Raw genomic sequence first — 21,451 nt, 5'->3', positions numbered from 1 at the left:
GATGACGATTGCCACGTGTCCGGCTTTAGCCGAACATGTCCAGCTTTTAATGGTTATGTCCGGCCAGATATATACGAGTCCGGCCTGTCCAACTTTTGTTAGGCGTTTTAGCGATGAAGTAAAGGACGCATAACAAAGACCAAAGACCTGTTCCAACCTGGTGACGTAAGCACGAGGAATAAGCATGATGATTAAGGAGACATAAGTATACAGGGTGGTCCATTGATAGTGACCGGGCCAAATATCTCACGAAATAAGCATCAAACGAAAAAACTACAAAGAACGAAACTCGTTTAGCTTGAAGTGGGAAACCAGATGGCGCTATGGTTGGCCCGCTAGATGACGCTGCCATAGTTCAAACTGATTATCAGCTGCGTTTTTACAAATATTGCATATTTCTGTAGTACGTAAAGAAATATTAATGTTTTAGTTGGACCACTTTTTTCGCTTTGTGATAGATGACGCTGTGGTAGTCACAAACGTATAAGTACTTGGTATCACGTACCATTCCGCTAGTGCGGACGGTATTTGCTTCGTGATACATTACCCGTGTTAAAATGGACCGTTTAACAACTGCGGAAAAGGTCGATATCGTGTTGATGTACGGCTATTGTGATCAAAATGCCCAACGGGCGTGTGCTATGTATGCTGCTCGGTATCCTGGACGACGTCATCCAAGTGTCCGGACCGTTCGCCGGATAGGGAACAGGAAGTGTTCAGCCACATGTGAAACGTCAACCACGACCTGCAACAAATGATGATACCCAAGTAGGTGTTTAAGCTGCTGTCGCGGCTAATACGCACATCAGTAGCAGACAAATAGCGCGAGAATCGGGAATCTCACAAATGTTGGTGTTGAGAATGCTACTGAAGTGGACTGACAAGGCAGCCAGTCCACAGTGACGGGTAGCCGAAAGAAAGGCACGCGTACACACACACGCCGACGGGCGTCAAGTACTGGAACAGGCTACGTAATTAATGCTATGAAGAAAAGTACGTAGCTGGATTAATACTTATCTTTAATCAATCATTGTGGTACATCGCTCTTGACTATACACAGGAGACTTTAATTACTATCACTGTAAGGCTAATGGCGCCTTGCTAGTTCGTAGCCATTAACTTAGCTGAAGGCTATTCTGTCTCTCGGCTAATGAGAGAGAAAGGCTTCGTACATCTAGTCGCTAGCTAGGTCGTCCGTACAACTGGGACGAGTGCTTGTTCGTATCACGAGACCTGCCTTGTGGTGGCGCTAGGTCTGCGATCACACAGTGGCGACACGCGCGTCCGACATGTACTAAATGGACCGCGGCCGATTTAATCTACCACCTAGCAAGTGTGGTGTCTGGCGGTGACACCACAGCTACATCAACATCGATTGCACCCGTACCATATTTCTATGCCCCAGGAATTGCATGGCGACGACTTTGAACGTCATGTACAGTTCTGCCATTGTGCACAAGAGAAATTACGGGACGATGACAGATTTTTTGCACGCGTTCTATTTAGCGACGAAGCGTCATTCACCAACAGCGGCAACGTAAACCGGCATAATATGCACTACTGGGCATCGGAAAGTCCACGATGGCTGCAACAAGTGGAACATCAGCGACCTTGGTGTGTTAATGTATGGTGCGGCATTATGGGAGGAAGGATAATTGGCCCCCATTTTATCGATGGCAATCTAAATGGTGCAATGTATGCTGATTTCCTACGTAATGTTCTACCGATGTTACTACAAGGTGCTTCACTGCATGACAGAATGGCGATGTACTTCCAACACGATGGATGTCCGGCACATAGCTCGCGTACGGTTGAAGCGGTACTGAATAGCATATTTCATGACAGGTGAATTGGTCGTCGAAGCACCATACCATGGCCCGCACGTTCACCGGGTCTGACGTCCCCGGATTTCTTTCTGTGGGGAAAGTTGAAGGATATTTGCTATCGTGATCCACCGACGACGCCTGAAAACATGCATCAGCGCATTGTCATTACATGTGCGAACATTGCGGAAGGCGAACTACTCGCAATTGAGAGGAATGTCGTTACACGTATTGCCAAATGCATTGAGGTTGACGGACATAATTTTGAGTATTTATTGCATTAATGTGGTATTTACAGGCAATCACAGTGTAACAGCATGCGTTCTCAGAAATGATAAGTTCACAAAGGTACATGTATCACACTGGAACAACCGAAATAAAATATTCAAACGTACCTACGTTCTGTATTTTAATTTAAAAAAGCTACCTGTTACCAACTGTTCGTCTAAAATTGTGAGCCATATGTCTGTGTCTATTACAGTGCCATCGACCACAAAGCGAAAAAAGTGGTCCAACTAAAACATTCATATTTCTTTACGTATTACACGAATATGTAAAAAAAATGTGAGCTCCTATTTAAAAAAAACGCAGTTGATATCCGTTTGACCTATGACAGCGCCATATAGCGGGCCAACCATAGCGCCATCTGGTTTCCCCATTCAAGCTGGACAAGTTTCGTTCTTTGTAGTTTTTTCGCTTGACGCTTATTTCGTGAGATATTTGACCCCGTCACGATCAATGGACCACTCTGTATATAGAAATACCAACCAGTGGCATTCTGATGTGTGCGTCAAATGCTTTCCTTCGTAGGCCGAACGAGCGTAACACATAATGTCGAAAAAATACGTAACGCTCAGGGTAAGCGAAGCGAAGTACTGTACTCATAATTGAAATGCAGCTAATCACAGAGTTCCAGTGTGGGCTGTAATTATCGTATGGCAGCGGCATTTGCTAGATACTCTGATGCAAAACCAAAAATTAGTTGCAATTTTGGCCACCAGGCGCAGATCTGGCGCTGTGATTGCAAGAAAGACGTACAGAAATGTGTCCATATGTTATGAATTAAGAACGAGACGTTGGCAGGAAATGTCAAATCAGTGCGAAAGGCATACTGTTGGTTTTATTGTGAACTGCTGCTTACACAGTTTGTTGAACATGAGCAGCGGAGATGTCAACGAGATGATGCACAGCGCCAGATTTGCAGCTGATGGCCTAAATTGGAACTAACTCTTTTCCATTGTAAATCGGTTTTCATCAACGCACTAGCATATCTACCAAGTTCCGCTGCCACGCGATGATTACACCCCACACTGGACTTCTGTGAGTAGCTGGACTCTTTAATTCCAACCATCCGTTGCCGATCGCCCGATGCCAACCTGTCCCCGACGATCGCGCGTCGCTCCCCTACAACCTCTGTCAGTCGCTGATAACGCTGTCACGTTGGTACATGGCATCTCCGTGTCCTTCATAGTGACCATTCAACATAATTCTCTTCACGCCTCTTGTATATCCTACCATTCTTGCTAACAACACTAAACACGAAGAACACTATCGTACTCTAGTGTCTGTTCTACTTGTCACAGAGAATTGTAAATCTAATCATTGACTTGCTCGTCGGTGGTGTGTCCATATATGAATTTTTATTGACATCCGACCATGTCTTTTGGGTGCTTCACTTTTTTGTCAGGAAGTGTACTTCAATGTAATTTCTTGGAAAGGAAAGAACGCGAAATGGATGAAAGAATCAAAGGTAGCAGCTATATCACCGTAAAGCCCGTTCGGCATTTGTTCAGGAATTGTCATCCTCCGAAAACGGAGAAAATAAATTTGCCATCCATTAAAATGACATCGGTGTCCGTAGTGGTAAGATATCCGAGCACGTTTGATGATAGACTTGGTGTCATTGGTTTGACGAATTCCTGAAATATTTTTATTTTTCAGGCGTTAAAATACGTTGGTGTATACTACAGAAAATAAGGGAGAACACTCCTAAATTTCGGTTACTGTCACGTTTATGGGTGCAAAATTAATAGGTGAAGAACCGCTATTCTAGAATGTTTATGTCAATATTTATCACCTTGTCATCTATTTTATAACCAACATAAGGCAGTTATCAGCTGTTGTCAAAAGTCAACGTAGAGCAAGAACAAATAAAAACAAAAATCACTTTGACGAGCATCGAACCCACGCCCCACTGCACACCAACTTAGCACCATAAGCACACTTCTTTTTCCGTGTTAGCGAATCCTATTGCATGTACAATAATAAGAAAACCGCAGCAATCTGGTGTAGCATTGTTTCCAGGTGCCATTTTAACGGACAGTAAATTCAGTCCATCGTCTGATCCCGGGCACAGCGCACTACACTTGTAAGATAAAAGAATCGTCATATATTGTGATATTCAGGAAAAGAAACTCAGTTGTCCTATCTCCACTCAGGGGCGTCTGTGAACATTGACGAAAGAGCATGTATACGTCTCGACTCAAAAGTAACGAGACGTAACGCATTTGTTGTGAAGTGAGCGACTGTTTGTTGTTGTTATTGTGGCCTTCACTCCAAAGACCGGTCTGATGCAGCTCTCCATGTTTGTCTGTCGTGTGGAGGTCTCTCCGTCTCTGCATAACTACCGCAATCTACAGGCATTTAACCTGCTTAGTGTATTCGAACCTTGGTGTCCTCCTAAAAGGTCTACCTCCCGGATTTCCTTTCAGTACCAAATTGAAAAGTCCTTCATGATGCCTCAGGAAGTGTCCTGTCAATCTATCCCTTCTTTTAGTGAAGTTGTGCCATAAATATCTTTCCTTTAATTCGATCCGGTACCTCCACGTTTGTTATTCGGTCGATCCATCTAGTCTTTAGAATTTTTCTGTAATACCACATTTCAAATGCTTCTATTCTCATCTTGTCTCGACTACTTATGGTTCACGTTTCACTTCCATGCAAGGTTACACATGAGACAAATACCTTCAGTGCTTGATTAGCGGCGGTATGTCGTACCAGTACCTCTAACGAAAAAAAAAAAAAAAAAAAAAAAAAAAAAAAAAAAAAAAAAAAAAAAAAAAAAACCATAGTGCTCAGAGCCATTTGAACCATTTTTTTTATGACCTTAGCAGTTAAGTCCCATAAGATTTCACACACATTTTTTTCACACTTCTTAAGTACTCGGAAACGCGTTAAACATTTTGAGATGTTTAAATTTCGTAAACTTCCCTCAGGATATATATCATAAAAGTCTTCGTGACACTTAAACTGATATTTGGATGCTCGCAAAGTTTCTCATTTCTCAGAATGCTTTTCTTGCTACAGGCAACCTGCATCTTATATCCTCACTACTTCGGCCATAATCAGTATTTCTACACCCTAAATAACAAAACTCATTTACTGCCTTTAATTTCTCATTTACTAATCTATTCCGTAAGCATCGCATGATTTAATTCGATTACACTCCATTGCTCCTGTTTCACTTTCCTTGGTTTCGTGTTACCACCTCTCTTCGATACACTTCTTTGCGTTCTGTTCTTCCAAATCCCTTGCCATCTCTAACAGAACTACTGTGTCATCGAGACGGTTCTAGGCGCTTCAGTCTGGAACCGCGCGACCGCTACGGTCGCGGGTTCGAATCCTACCTGGGACATGGATGTGTGTGATGTCCTTAGGTTAGTTAGGTTTAAATAGTTCTAAGTTCTAGGGGACTGATGACCTCAGTAGTTAAGTCCCATAGTGCTCAGAGCCATTTGAACCATTTTTTTTGTCATCGAGAATTTGCGAGGTTTTTCTTTGTTTTTTCAATATGAATTTTAATTCTATTTCTAAATTTATTCTTGGTTTCCTTTACAATTTTCTCACCGTGCAGATTGAATAACGTCGTGGTTAGACAACAACCCAACCTCGTTCCCTTCTCATTTACGTCTTCCCTTTTATGTCCTTCGAATCTTATAACTGCGGTCTAGTTTCTGTACAAGTTGTAAATAACCTTTCTCTCCCTGTGTTTTATCCCTGCTGCCTTCAGATTTTCAAATAGTGTCGCCCTGAGCCTTTTATCGACTTGAAAATGTGTCCTCGCCCCGTGACGAGTTTCGTCAAAATCGATCAATGCATTAGCGGCGGCCGAGCAGTTGTTTGTAGGAGTGCACTGAGGAACGTGGTGTGTCTGTGTTGCAGATCTACCCGGACCCTGACTCCGAGAAGGCCATCATGGGCTCGCTGGTGTACTGCATCCACCACAAGCAAGGCTGCAAGTGGATGGACGAGCTCCGCAAGCTGAAGGTAAGACCGAGCACAGCTCTGCTCTGCGAGCAAAAAGCGGCGCATTCCCTGTAACTCAGCCGGCTGCTGCGTGGGGGTACGGGGACACCAGCTAACCGGCATCTGGCCGCCGACGCCGAGGGACAGGCCGCCTACTTCATCTGTGCTGAAGGAAGGCGTAGCTGCTTCCAGAAATGAGAATCGAGACTGCACTGCTGTATACAAAGAAGGGACAGAATGTTAATAGGAATAAATGATAAAACCATCAAGTCTTTAGCGAAGCTTTCCAGAATACCTGTTGTTGTCTTGTACAGAGAAGCTACTGACAGCCGAAGATATAACGGAATCACACAGATGTGCTCACCCGCTGAATCTTTGTTTCCATCTTTCTATACCGGATATTTCGAAAAGATTTGTCCGGTTTCATAATACTATATCTTGTACATGAGTGAAGAGAGGAATTTGGGGTAAATTTCAGATTGGGCATAGGAGTAGAAAGTTTTTAGTTTCAGAAGGATCATCCGATTTTACATTCCTTTGAAAAAGTTGTACACGAGATGAAAAGAGCAGGAAAGGTCGTCAATCTGAATGGAAATCTGCAAATGCTAGCATATGCAAATCAGAGCCAACAGGAGACATGACATAAACATTAGAGGATCTGAACAGTAGTACAGGGAAGTAGGGCTTGACAATCAATGTAGAAAAGGCGGAAGTGGTACTAAGCAGAAGGATGAATCACAGTGTGCGTTGGGGGTTTTGCAGGTGGGAGAGATGAGGTTGAAGATAGTTAAGAACTTAGAATACTTAAGATCATATTTCAGCCGGTCGAATAATGTCCTGCTAGAAGTAAACCAACGATTCGTTAACACTTCCAGATCATATAACGCCCTAAAACCAGGCATGAGATACAGGGTAATGTCAACGAAGGTTAAAATGAAGATATATAATACAATAATTGGCCCCAGCGCTGTTGTGTAATTAAATAGAAACATGAATCTCACCAAGAGCGATAGAAAGAAACTGATTGTTGTTGATACAAAGATTTTTATGCCAGTGAAGGCATTGTGATTTAGTTTCTCATAATTTTGCTATGAAATCTTTTTCTTTTTAAACACAGCATGTAATGATGATTTTCTGAGAAGTAGGAAGAGGTACTAATGCATTTGAGTGGCCCAAGGCTGAAAAACACATTAAAAAGAATTGTTTCCAAGACGGTCTCCTAGGCAGTATTCTAGTCTTTGTAAAATGTGTTACTAGAACAGCGATTGAAGTCATGTAAGAACACAACGTCCTTACACATAACTGTTACACTGTCTTTTTTAAACATTGTTGTAGCGGTCACATCTATTTGGCGTAGGCAAAAACATGGAAATACCAAAAACACAACACATTACCATGATTAATACGGTTTAGGAAAACCGTTGTCTTTCAAAACACCCTCGTCGTATCGGAATGGATAAACACGTATCCTGTTTGGTTTTGAGCGGATTCTTATACCGTTCTTCCTGAAAAGTAGTGCAAGTTCAGGTAACACTGATGGAAGTGGATGGCGATCAAGCACCCATCTCTCCAAACTAGGATGCAGCGGCTTAATAACATTCATATCTGGTGACTGTGATTCATATCTGTTGACTGTGGTGGCCATGGCATATGCGACAGTTCATCCTCGTGCACACAAAATCAATCCTGGGCTATGCGAGAGTGTGAACAGGGTCTTGGAATACAGTATCACCACTGGGGAACAAACACTGTACCATGGGATGGACCTGATCATCCAAAATGGTCAGATAGTCCTTACCAGTAATGCGACCTTGCAGAGTAACCATGAGACCCATGGAAAACCACGATATGGCAACCTAAATCATCTATAAAGCCCGTCTCACACGGAGCAAGATTCGCTGTAAGTTTCCGAGCTGGCTCGCGCGACGGCTACCTTGCGGGCTCCGTCGTCTGCTAGCGGGCTACCTTGCTGAGAACCTTGTAAGATTTCCAGGATAGGTCCGGTGCTATTTTTCTTGTAAGGTTCCCTGCGTGCCACCTGCGTTGGCCAATCATGAGACGTTTCGTTTGTGACGTCAGTCGCGGAAAGCTTGGGCGGGAAGCCTTTGTTGATAGTCGCTTTTCTGCTGTTGTGAGGTGCGGTAGGAAGTTCGTATAATTATTAAATAATGGCACCGCAGTGGTCCAAGGAAGCGATTAAAGCATTGATATGTACTTATAGGGAAGAACAGTGTCTGTACGTCATGAAAAGCGCAAACTACTATAATAAACACTTGCGTGCAGAAGCACTCGGAAGAGTTGCAAGTGACGTGTGTCTTCTTCGACCATATCCATACGTATAAAATTTGCAAAGGATGTACGATCTTCTATCCTATAAAACAAAGTCGTATATAACAGTCATTATTGGTATATTTATAAAGTCAAACAGTAATGAAATGGTGATACTTTTCAAACAAAAGTAGGTGTTATGCGAACTAACCTCAACTCTTTATGAAGCATGGAGAGCACACCTTTTCCAGCGTTTCTCCTCTTAATACAGTTTTTCGTCAATTCTTTCTTTCTTCTTCTCTCATTAGCATGCATTTCTGCATCGTTTAGCACCAAAACAGCTAATAATGGCAGTTTGCTCTGAACATCTGTACCTGAAGTAGCCATCTTCGTTCGATACAACATGCAGCCAATCACAACACAACTGGCTGCCGATCTTGCACCGTGGGAGAGCTTCGACATGGAAGATAGCCGGCTCCCTCCCCTGCAAGCCGGCGAGCATGCACGCCATCTCGCAAACTTGCAGGAACCTTGCTCCGTGTGAGACGGGCTTAAGCCTCCGCCTTGTTTCACTCTTGGGGCGTAAGGTCAGCCAAAAGTTAGAAACAGTGTGAAACAAGACTCATTCGATCGAATGACATTGGTCCATTGCTCCATAGTCTAAGTTGTATGACTTCCGTGCACGATTTCCGATAACGGACATTTTCGTTACTGATGAATAGTTTCGGGATTCCGGCTCGCTCTGAAACTCTCCGGTTATGGAGCACCCTTTGTGTTGGTTTGGTGCTGACAAAGTCTGCGAATGCGACATTCACATCTGCAGTGACCTTTGTAGCTGTCGTCCTCTTATTTTTCATAACAATTTTCTTCAGTTACCGTCTGTCACGATCACTCAGCACACACTTTTGCCCACATTGCCACTTAGGGGATAATGTTTTCCACTTTCCCTGTATGCGGTATAAATCTTCGATATGGTGCCCCATTAAACTTCGGCTGTGTTGGTTACGGAAGCACTCACTGTACGAGCGCCAACAATTTGCTCACGTTCTAAGTCGTTGAACTCCGACGTAGTGCGCTGCCAACTGCACAGAACACTGTTCTGATCGCGACTGACGCTTGCAGTGTTGAGGACATTTCACAGGTGTCGTTCGTCGTGAAATACAACAGCGCAACCTGCAGGCTTGGCCGATATCTGCATTCATGTTCAAGTATGCATTTATCGCGGTGTTTCTATATTGTTGTCCAACAGCTGTGTGTCTCTGGTTGGTCATTCGGTTGTCAACACATTTCTTGTCACACCTATCACAGGTGAAATCGTTTTTGTTTCTGCTCGTCTAGCCCAACGTTGTCGCGCCGTTACATACACTCCTGGAAATTGAAATAAGAACACCGTGAATTCATTGTCCCAGGAAGGGGAAACTTTATTGACACATTCCTGGGGTCAGATACATCACATGATCACACTGACAGAACCACAGGCACATAGACACAGGCAACAGAGCATGCACAATGTCGGCACTAGTACAGTGTATATCCACCTTTCGCAGCAATGCAGGCTGCTATTCTCCCATGGAGACGATCGTAGAGATGCTGGATGTAGTCCTGTGGAACGGCTTGCCATGCCATTTCCACCTGGCGCCTCAGTTGGACCAGCGTTCGTGCTGGACGTGCAGACCGCGTGAGACGACGCTTCATCCAGTCCCAAACATGCTCAATGGGGGACAGATCCGGAGATCTTGCTGGCCAGGGTAGTTGACTTACACCTTCTAGAGCACGTTGGGTGGCACGGGATACATGCGGACGTGCATTGTCCTGTTGGAACAGCAAGTTCCCTTGCCGGTCTAGGAATGGTAGAACGATGGGTTCGATGACGGTTTGGATGTACCGTGCACTATTCAGTGTCCCCTCGACGATCACCAGTGGTGTACGGCCAGTGTAGGAGATCGCTCCCCACACCATGATGCCGGGTGTTGGCCCTGTGTGCCTCGGTCGTATGCAGTCCTGATTGTGGCGCTCACCTGCACGGCGCCAAACACGCATACGACCATCATTGGCACCAAGGCAGAAGCGACTCTCATCGCTGAAGACGACACGTCTCCATTCGTCCCTCCATTCACGCCTGTCGCGACACCACTGGAGGCGGGCTGCACGATGTTGGGGCGTGGGCGGAAGACGGCCTAACGGTGTGCGGGACCGTAGCCCAGCTTCATGGAGACGGTTGCGAATGGTCCTCGCCGATACCCCAGGAGCAACAGTGTCCCTAATTTGCTGGGAAGTGGCGTTGCGGTCCCCTACGGCACTGCGTAGGATCCTACGGTCTTGGCGTGCATCCGTGCGTCGCTGCGGTCCGGTCCCAGGTCGACGGGCACGTGCACCTTCCGCCGACCACTGGCGACAACATCGATGTACTGTGGAGACCTCACGCCCCACGTGTTGAGCAATTCGGCGGTACGTCCACCCGGCCTCCCGCATGCCCACTATACGCCCTCGCTCAAAGTCCGTCAACTGCACATACGGTTCACGTCCACGCTGTCGCAGCATGCTACCAGTGTTAAAGACTGCGATGGAGCTCCGTATGCCACGGCAAACTGGCTGACACTGACGGCGGCGGTGCACAAATGCTGCGCAGCTAGCGCCATTCGACGGCCAACACCGCGGTTCCTGGTGTGTCCGTTGTGCCGTGCGTGTGATCATTGCTTGTACAGCCCTCTCACAGTGTCCGGAGCAAGTATGGTGGGTCTGACACACCGGTGTCAATGTGGTCTTTTTTCCATTTCCAGGAGTGTATGTCATCAGTAGCGCCATTCAGGTCTTACACGAGCACGTACCGCTCAGCTGGTAGGGCACGTACTCAAGCTACCCATGTCTCGCTCTGAGGAGTCCTTTAACCCGTACCCGGGGCGTCACGGCTGTTAGCAAAGACGCTCGCGTCGGTCGTCTGCTGCCATAGCCCATTAACTCCAAATTTCGCCGCACTCTCCTAGTGGATACGTTCGTCGTAAATCCAACTTTGATTTTTGTAGTTATTTCATACATTTTTTGTTTTTTGTTGACACGGGCAACACTACGCAAATGCTGTTGCTGTTGGCCGTTAAGTGAAGGCTGTCGGCCACTGTGTGTCCCCGGTGAGAGGTAATACCTGAAATTTAGTATCCTCGGCACACTCTTGATACTGTGGTTCTCGCAATATTGAATTCCCTAATAATTCCCGAAAATAAATGTCCCATGCGTCTAGCTCCAACTACCATTCCGCATTCGAAGTACCTATGCTAATTCCCGTCGTGCGACCAAAATCACGTCGGAAACCTTTTCACACGAATCGCCCGAGTGCAAATGACAGCTCCGCCAACGCACTGACCTTTTATACGCTTTGTGAGCGATACTACTGCCATTTGTATATGTGGATATCGCTATTCCATAACTTTTGTCACCTCTGTGTATGTTAATGATGTGTTGTGCGGCAGATGTTCACTATTCACCTTGTAAAAACCATCGATCAAGCCCTGAGTACTGCGCGATGAAGACCGGCGCTTTGCTATCCTCTGCTACTTGACGTCATGCTTATGCTGTATGGAGGAGCATGAAGTAAACACGCTTTCCTCCCAGCCACTGTCGCGTGTCTCGGACGTTGCAGCCACTACTTCTCATTCAAGTAGTCCCACAATTGACTCACTATGCCGAGTAGACCTCGTTACAGTTATTCCATTGAGGAAAAATCCCTGGCAGTACCGGGAACTGAACCTCGGCCCTCTGCATAGCAGTGAGACATGCTGATCACCCAGCTACGGAGACGGGGCTATTAAGGTTGTTATTGGACAATACCAAGCTCTTTCTGCCTGTATTGGATTATCTGCATTTAAAGAATAACTGTTCACTAAACAAAGTGGAACTTTAGCCCGAGATTTTGCGTTGCCACTCATCGTGAGTGGTTGGCAGGCGTGGCTACACCTATTGAGTATCTGCTGAAGCTGTGCTTCAGAGCTTGAAACAAGTGCAGCACCAGGAAAGCATTCATGGTGTCTGCTCCCACGACTAATTTGTGTAGCCGGCCGAAGTGGCCGTGCGGTTAAAGGCGCTGCAGTCTGGAACCGCAAGACCGTTACGGTCGCAGGTTCGAATCCTGCCTCGGGCATGGATGTTTGTGATGTCCTTAGGTTAGTTAGGTTTAACTAGTTCTAAGTTCTAGGGGACTAATGACCTCAGCAGTTGAGTCCCATAGTGCTCAGAGCCATTTGAACTAATTTGTGTAACAAGAAGTACACGTTTGAACTCTTCAGCGAACTTTTCACGCTCATTATACTGAGCAGACTTTTTGCCCGCAGAAGATGTGCAAATGGAGAGGCACCGTGTCCACGGTTTTGTCAGCAGCGCGCATTAGCGGTTGAATCGTAAAGAGCGAGCCAAAAGCTGGCGCGTGCTTGCAGTCGCACACCGAGTGCCTGCCTCTTTGTGACGACAGCCCGGCATGGAATCACTGCTGCTGTGGTTAGTATGCAGGCTAGCTGCGAAATCAGTGTCCAGAGGGTTCCCAGGAGGAACGGCCAATATTCATGGATAAGGCAGCAACCATCATTCGAATCAAAAATTGCCGGTAAACTTGGACTCTAAAGTGCATACCTTAAGAGCACTTCTACATCTCCATCTAGATGGATACTCTGCAAATCACATTTAAGTGCCTGGCAGAGGGTTCATCGAACCACCTTCACAATTCTCTATTATTCCAATCTCGTATAGCACGCTGAAAGAATGAACACCTATATCTTTCCGTAAGAGCTCTGATTTCCCTTATTTTATCTTTGTGATCGTTCGTCCCTATGTAAGTCGGCGTCAACAAAATATTTTCGCATTCAGAAGAGAAAGTTGGTGATTGGAATTTCGTGAGAAGATTCCGTCGCAACGAAAAACGCCTTTCTTTTAATGATGTCCATCCCAAATCCCGTATCATTTCTGTGACACTCTCTCCCATATTTCGCGATAATACAAAACGTGCTGCCTTTCTTTGAACTCAGTCAGTCCTATCTGGTAAGGATCCCACACCGCGCAACAGTATTCTAAAAAAGGACGGGCAAGCATAGTGTAGGCAGTCTCCTTAGTAGGTCTGTTACGTTTTCTAAGTGTCCTGCCAATGAAACGCAGTCTTTGGTTAGCCTTCCCCACAACATTTTCTATGTGTTCCTTCCAATTTAAATTGTTCATAATTGTAATACCTAGGTATTTAGTTGAATTTACGGCGTTTAGATTAGACTGATTTATCGTGTAACCGAAGTTTAACGCATTCCTTTTAGCACTCATGTGGATGACCTCACACTTTTCGTTATTTAAGGTCAACTGCCACTTTTCGCACCATTCCGATATTTCTTCTAAATCGTTTTGCAGTTTGTTTTGATCTTCTTGTTCTTCGTCGCTACCGTAAAACGCATCGCTTCTGCTGAACAAGTGCCCATAGTTCTTAAAGTATGCGATTTAGAGCCTTTATTTACTAGACTTCTTTCTTCGAAGGATCGTTCCTGTCACAGAGAAGGAAACAGACGTGCCGGTGCAGTGAATTAACTGTTGGTTGATTTGGTGGAGGGGACCAAACATCGAGGTCATCGGTCCCATCGGATTAGGGAAGGACGGGGAAGGAAGTCGGCCGTGCCCTTTCAAAGGAGTTTGTCTGGAGCGATTTAGGGAATTCACGGAAAACCAAATGGCTCGACGCGGATTTGAACCGTCTTCCTCCCGAATGCTTGTCCAGTGCGCTAACCACTGTACTATCTCGCTTGGTGAATTAACGTAAAATCATTTATAGCTAGAGAATAAGCAAAGATGAAATCCGCACAGAAAGGCGAAGAGCAGACGTGCACCAACTACGATGCGGTCCTGTAGTAGAAGTAGGGTACAGTGAAATGTCGTCTTTGTGCAAATTTCATGTTTTGGAGACAATGGTGTTGTCGACGCAAGAAAATTCCAGATTCCTGTTTTTCCACGAGTAAAGAAATAAAGACTCGTATGACATTGGTGGCTGCGATGGCCTCATAAGAGATTTATTCCTCGGCGCACAGTGCGTTCTTTTTTTAACGGTATATGAGAGGTGTGCCTTGAATGTAGGCGTTGTACGATTATGAGAGATGGGAGAGAATAAAACCCCGCAGCACCGGCACATGCCGTACTCCAGCTCTAGAGTAGCGCCAAGGGAGCTACCGGGCTAACGCTCCCATTACAGGGATCCACCGCCAACGAATGATTTCATTGGCATTTATCGTCGATTCACATGTGGCATTAAAAGACTGCACAAAGCATTCACACAGACAGTCAACCGAACGGAACTTCACCGTCAACGATCCTGGAGGGGGGGGGGGGGGGGGGGGGGGAGTGTTGACGTTGACAGGGCGACGTCGTCGACTGCAAACATTATTCTCGTTTTCAGTTTGGTTGTAGTAGTGGGTTTTGTGCTTCAGTGGCTTCTTAATCTTTATCTTATTTTTTGCTGTGGTTTCGGGACACACTGAGAGGTTGCGTAGCGTCGTCATGTTTTTCCCACAAAAGAAACTAAGTACCTGAAAGAACAACAATGACTTACGTTTTATCATAACAGGACAGAGTAAAAGTCGGCGTAAAGAACAGTATAAATAGATAAAGTTTTTAAGAAAAATTGTTTCGAAAGTAAAAAATGAGCTCTATCGAGGGAGAATTTTTCCCCAGCGTTGTTTTCCGCTTCTGACAAAAGCAAGACAAGAAGCCTAAAGTTTAAGGCACTCTGCGCTGCATTCTAAATACTGTTTGTTGAGTTTGATTGTATACAGGGTGTTTTAGCACAGCGGTTACAAACTTTCTGGAGAGATAGACGATGGAAAATCATATAGCAAACTCAAAACACAAGAAAGGGACACTAACAGAATGATAAAACATGTTTATTATGCTTAGTACAGCAGGAACCAAGAAATAAGAACAAAAACAGACAATGATCATCACCAAAGTTCAAAGTTACAACTCCGGACTATGATGCAGGTCTCACATCTCTGGAGCACGGACATTATTAGGTCTTCCATGTGCCGGAGTTGTAACTTCAGACACCTTCTTTGATGACGGTCTTTTTTTTTTTTTTTTTTGTTCTTTTCTTGGTTTCTGCTGTACTAAGCATAACAAACGTGTTTTCTCACCCTGTTCGTGTCCTATCTTTCTTGCGTTTTGTGCTGTCATTATTGTGCCAGGAAAACGTTTCCGATCATACGCTACCACTGAGTTTTTCCATCGCCTAGGTGCACTCTCTCTCTCCTCAAAGTTTGTAATCGCTGTGCCGAAACACCCTGCATATTCTATTCTTTTACTTTCCTACGGAGAACTTCTGTAATGATTTTGATACTATTTTCCGACTTTGTGTAAGACGTCACTAAACGTTCAGTACGGTCTCAGCGAGGAGACATTGCCGGCAAGAGTACGAGAGGTGATGGCTGTGAAGTTCCTGATAGGCGATGAGGTAAAGTTCCTGATCGTAAGGCTACGCGCTAAAATCCTGGATTAAATTCCAAATCTCTTCACTTCTCTTGAAGTGAAGACATGTGACACTGAAACTTCCTGGAAGTTTAAAACTGTGTGCCGGACCGAGACTCGAACTCGGGACCTTTGCCTTTCGCGGGCAAGTGCTCTACCAACTGAGCTACCCAAGCACGACTCACGCCCCGTCCTCACAGCTTTACTTCTGCCAGTACCTCGTCTCCTACCTTCCAAACTTTGCAGAAGCTCTCCTGCGGACCTTGCAGAACCAGCACTCCTGAAAGAAAGGCTATTGCAGAGACATGGCTTAGCCACAGACTGGAGGATGTTTCCAGAATGAGATTTTCACTCTGCAGCGGAGTGTACGCTGATATGAAACTTCCTGGCAGATTAAAACTGTGTGCCGGACCGATACTCTAACTCGGGACCTTTGCCTTTGCCTTACCGAAAGGCAAAGGTCCGAGTCGAGTTCGAGTCTCGGTCCGGCACACAGTTTTAATCTGCCAGGAAGTTTCATATCAGCGTACACTCCGCTGCAGAGTGAAACTCTCATTCTGGAAACATGTGACGCTGTGGATGGTGATTAGTTCGTGGGATGGGGACAATAAGTACAGCAGCCGCCTTGGTGCCCTTCGGTAAGAGTAAGCTATGTGCCGGGATCGAATTTCATCCTTTCCCCTCACTCATCGTCGTCCAACACAAGCATAACGCTTCGCTATAGACGCGCCCATTACATTCACCAACACTCTACAAATACACATACAACACAACTCCCATATATCTGCGAGGAAAGGGGCGCGGAGAAAAACATCCTTTTCGACAGACGGCCGAATCTACTTCGTGGGGTGCCCCTAGCCAACAGTGCCATAAGACGTATACATTTTTACACCACCGTTTGACGGTGGGATTCCGTTCAATGACGGACCGTTGACGTCCATTCTGTGGATCGTCCTTGATTATCCGCGAAGCCGGTTCTCGTTGAGCGCCTTTGCAGATGGGCAAACACGAATGAGGTGAGATGGTGTTGGCCACAGAACAGAGAGACCTCTTGGAGAAGAGCACCCAGCGGGAAGCCAGCCGACGAGACAAAGGAGGAGGACGAGGAAGAGAGGCGGTTCCCACGGGAGGAGACACGCTGCGTGCCTGGCCTCTAGGCCGCCCTCCCCCGCCGCTGTTACACACACACACACACACACACACACACACACACACACACACACACAGAACTGGGCTCCCAGCTTCTTCGACCGAAGTATTCCAACGTTTGTGGCTTTTCTTTTCTTCTTATACGCTTATTTCAGACTAACAATTTCTTTAAATACCTCCCCTTCCACCATCCTCTTCCGCCCATTGTATTTAGTAGAGCGAGCATCAACTTCAGGCCGGTGCACAGTTTTAACTCTCAGCAAATACTCCCATTAGAGCGAAACAGCTCTTTCTCAACAACAACCGCACCTTCCTTCACCCCCGCCCCCCTCTTCCTTCGCCTCTCTCTCTGTCTGTCTGTGTGTGTGTGTGTGTGTGTGTGTGTGTGTGTGTGTGTGGAGAGGGGGCGGGGGAGAGTTAGTAGCGAGTCCGTGACATTTGGTAGCCCACTGCCCACAAAAGAGAAAGGGGTTCGAATCCTTGTCCAGCGTGCATTTTTAACTTGTTACATATAGCATACATAGATAGATTAAGGAAAAGCAAACCTACGTTTCTAGCATTTGTAGACTTAGAGAAAGCTTTTGACAATGTCGACTGGAATACTCTCTTTCAAATTCTGAACGTGGCAGGGGGTAAAATATAGGGAGCGAAAGGCTATTTACAATTTGTACAGTAACCAGATGGCAGGTATAAGAGTCGAGGGATGTGAAAGGGAAGCCGTGGTTGGGAAGGGAGTAAGACAGGGTTGTAGCCTATCCCCGATGTTATTCAATCTGTCTATTGAGCAAGCAGTAAAGGAAACAAAAGAAAAATTTGGAGTAGGTATTAAAATCCAGGGAGAAGAAATAAAAACTTCGAGGTTCGCCGATGACATTGTAATTCTGTCAGAGACAGCAAAGGACTTGGAAGAGCAGTTGAACGGAATGGACAGTGTCTTGCAAGGAGGATATAAGATGAACATCAACAAAAGGCAAACGAGGATAATGGAATGTAGTCGAATTAAGTTGGGTGATGCTGAGGGAATTAGATTAGGAAATGAGACACTTAAAGTAGTAAAGGAGTTTTGCTATTTGGGGAGCAAAATAACTGATGATGGTCGAAGTAGAGAGGATATAAAATGTAGACTGGCAATGGCAAGGAAAGCGTTTCTGAAGAAGAGAAATTTGTTAACATCGAGTATAGATTAAGTGTCAGGAAGTCGTTTCTGAAAGTATTTGTATGGAGTGTAGCCATGTGTGGAAGTGAAACATGGGCGATAAATAGTCGGGACAAGAAAAGAATAGAAGCTTTCGAAATGTGGTGCTACAGAAGAATGCTGAATATTAGATGGGTAGATCACATAACTAATGAGGATATGTTGAATAGAATTGGGGAGAAGAGGAGTTTGTGGCACAACTTGATTAGAAGAAGGGATCGGTTGTAGGACATGTCCTGAGGCATCCAGGGATCACCAATTTAATATTAGACGGCAGCGTGGAGGGTGAAAATTGTAGAGGGAGACCAAGAGATGAATACGCTAAGCAGATTCAGAAGGATGTAGGTTGCAGTAGGTACTGGGAGATGAAGAAGCTTGCACAGGGTAGAGTAGCATGGAGAGCTGCATCAAACCAGTCTCAGGACTGAAGACCACAGCTACAACAACATATAGCGAAGCATCTATTCTGCTTTGAGTACGAAGCATTTAGTCTGCTTTGAGTAAAAGGCTTCGGTTTCATCAGCCCGAAGGCTGCGTTGAAGCCTTCCGTAGACTCCGCACAGGATACGATGCGCGATGCGCAGTGAAGAGTTTTCGTTGCAAGAACTGGGCGAGTTCTTTCGTTAGTTCGTAAGGAGAGGCCGACATTGTTTGCCTGCTTTGCGCCGGTCGGTGATGCGCTGCGAAGACATAATCGAGGCGTACGCGCTGCAGGTTTTCTCCAACGATTTGACAGATTTATGAGTTACTTTTAGGTTTATATGTCAGCTTCTTGATGACATGCCCATCGTTTCGTTAATGGTCATGGTTACTGTGATGTTTCCATTTAAGTGAGGCACTGCGACAAATTCGCAGAAAATTGAAATGAAACATAAGGGTCGCTATGATTTGGCGTTTGGTGTATATAGCATAATATGTTGCTGCATATGAAATTTAGCTATGATATTGAAGTTTTCTTTAGACTTGGGTGGAGGCTTCTGTGTTTTGTCACAGTCTCGAGAAAACTGATCTGATGTAGCATATACTCATTTGTAATTGCGCGCCAGCGCTAAAGTCAGAATGAAATATCCACTACATTTCTCATATTTCATAAACGGTTTGAGATATCGAAATGCGATTTTGTCAGATGATAGCACGTAAACAGAAGAGTATTTTGCCTTGGTTATTATGCAGAATTACGTTATCTACAGCGTCATTCCACTAAATACAGATTTCTTCCATTAAAGAGTGTAGTTTTTAAGGGCCATCGATAGCTGGCGAAACGAAAAATGCTGTGGGTTTTTCAACAATATACGCGAAGACATTACACGTTAATTTTTGTACTGAGTATGTGCTTTTTCATAAACTATTGACCTTACTTTTCCTCAGTTCCTCAATAAACGACTGTTTCGGAATTCTCTCGGAGTTGCATCTGCGCAACATTGTGTAAACGCCGCTGTGTTTTGGTAAAAGAAGCAAATTTTAACATGGCAACAAGGCAACTAAAAATTCATCATTCTCGACGCTTTTCCGAAAGCTGCAAATGATTAACCAGCCAGACGAAAATAAATCGCTGCTGTTTTTGCATTTTCAGCGGAATAATTTTTAGATACTAACTAAGCAGAGGTGTCAGTAGATTTTTTGAATGGTCACCATGCAAGTGTGGGCTTGGAGGGGCTCCAGTTACTATTTACAAAAAATCTAAGCATAGGCTTCAGTTTAGAACGGCACTTCCCCTCCAGTGCTCGGCCCTTTCGCTACAGCGACTGCCCGCAACGCCCCCCCCCCCCCCCCCCCCCACTCTTTCTGCTCTGCCCATGTATGCCCTACACATCATGCATCTACCGACCTTATTCTGCGCGCCCTCTACCTTGCTTGTTGTGACTATTGGGTGGAAGTGGTGTGTGGGTGTGTGTGCGCGTGTGTGTGTCCTTGCCTTTCAGTGGTTACAGAACCAGATCACCAATTTAGGACTACATGGGGACGTAGTGTTTAATGGGATATCCAGATCATAGCGCATTTGTCCACATACGCACACACTCATACAGCATTATCTGGAAAAAAAGAGCATGTCACCAAACACTTATCATATTTTACACCTTCACTTAGTTACTGCGTACTTGGGGTGTATTTTTCTGAAAGTGCACTTACTATAGAACAACAACAACAATAGGCAGCGGCTCTGTTTCGAAGGATTGGAGTTAATCAAATTACAGATACAATAAAATTTCATGTTCTGGGAGAAAAATGATTACATACGTGAAGGGCATCTAATTAGCATTATTAGCAACGCTTGTATTACATCAGACAATGCACTCTCTTTTGAAATACCAGAAAATAATATTAAAAAACTGAGCGCTGTGGCTGCCTAAAGTAACTTTGATTTTCTTACGTCTGGGATTTATTACAGCAACTTTCCACTGGTCAGAATTACAACATAAAATGATCAGAATTTTGTATTTTCTTTTATTTGTAACTTTTTTTTTTACATTTTGTACCGTAATGCCAGATGCTTTTCTATAATTCGCTCATACAGGTCAGAAGAAGTGTTCACATCTAGTCTACAATAAGAACTATTTATAGCTGCAACTGTAGCATCTTGTTGTTGTTGTTGCAGTCTTCAATCCTGAAACTGGTTAGATGCAGCTCTCCATGGTAATCTATCCTGTGCAAGCTCCTTCATCTCCCAGTACCTACTGCAACCTACATCGTTCTGAATCTGCTTAGTATATTCATCTCTTGGTCTCCCTCTACGATTTTTACCCTCCACGCTGCCCTTCAATGCTAAATTGGTGATCCCTTGATGCTTCAGGACATGTCCTAACAACCGATCCCTTCTTCTAGTCAAGTTGTGCCACAAACTTCTCTTCTCCCCAATCCTATTCAACACCTCCTCATTAGTTACGTCATCTACCCATCTAATCTTCAGCATTCTTCTGTAGCACCACATTTCGAAAGCTTCTATTCTCTTCTTGTCCAAACTATTTATCGTCCACGTCTCACTTCCATACGTGGCTACACTCCATACAAATACTTTCAGAAACGACTTCCTGACACTTAAATCTTTACTCGATGTTAACAAATTTCTCTTCTTCAGAAACGCTTTCCTTGCAATTGCCAGTCTACATTTTATATCCTCTCTACTTCGACCCTCATCAGTTATTTTGCTTCCCAAATAGCAAAACTCCTTTACTAGTTTAAGCGTCTCATTTCCTAATCTATTACCCTCAGCATCACCCGACTTCATTCGACTACATTCCATTATCCTCGATTTGCTTTTGTTGATGTTTATCTTATATCCTCCTTTCAAGACACTGTC

The 21,451-nt window shown here is 44.9% G+C and overlaps 1 protein-coding gene across 3 annotated transcripts in view; it reads left to right on the top strand.

The window, feature by feature from the left end:
• LOC126466867 (TNF receptor-associated factor 4) overlaps window positions 1–21,451 on the top strand; it is a 581,524-nt gene that overhangs the window by 532,836 nt on the left and 27,237 nt on the right. For all 3 annotated transcript variants that reach the window (XM_050096416.1, XM_050096418.1, XM_050096417.1), the window contains one exon: window positions 5,985–6,089. In XM_050096416.1, the coding sequence (XP_049952373.1) occupies window positions 5,985–6,089 (105 nt within the window). The remainder of the gene's footprint in view (window positions 1–5,984; window positions 6,090–21,451) is intronic.

Source organism: Schistocerca serialis, chromosome 1 (assembly GCF_023864345.2).
Source record: "Schistocerca serialis cubense isolate TAMUIC-IGC-003099 chromosome 1, iqSchSeri2.2, whole genome shotgun sequence".
NCBI lineage: Eukaryota > Metazoa > Arthropoda > Insecta > Orthoptera > Acrididae > Schistocerca > Schistocerca serialis.
This window is presented reverse-complemented; position numbering and strand designations above follow the sequence as displayed.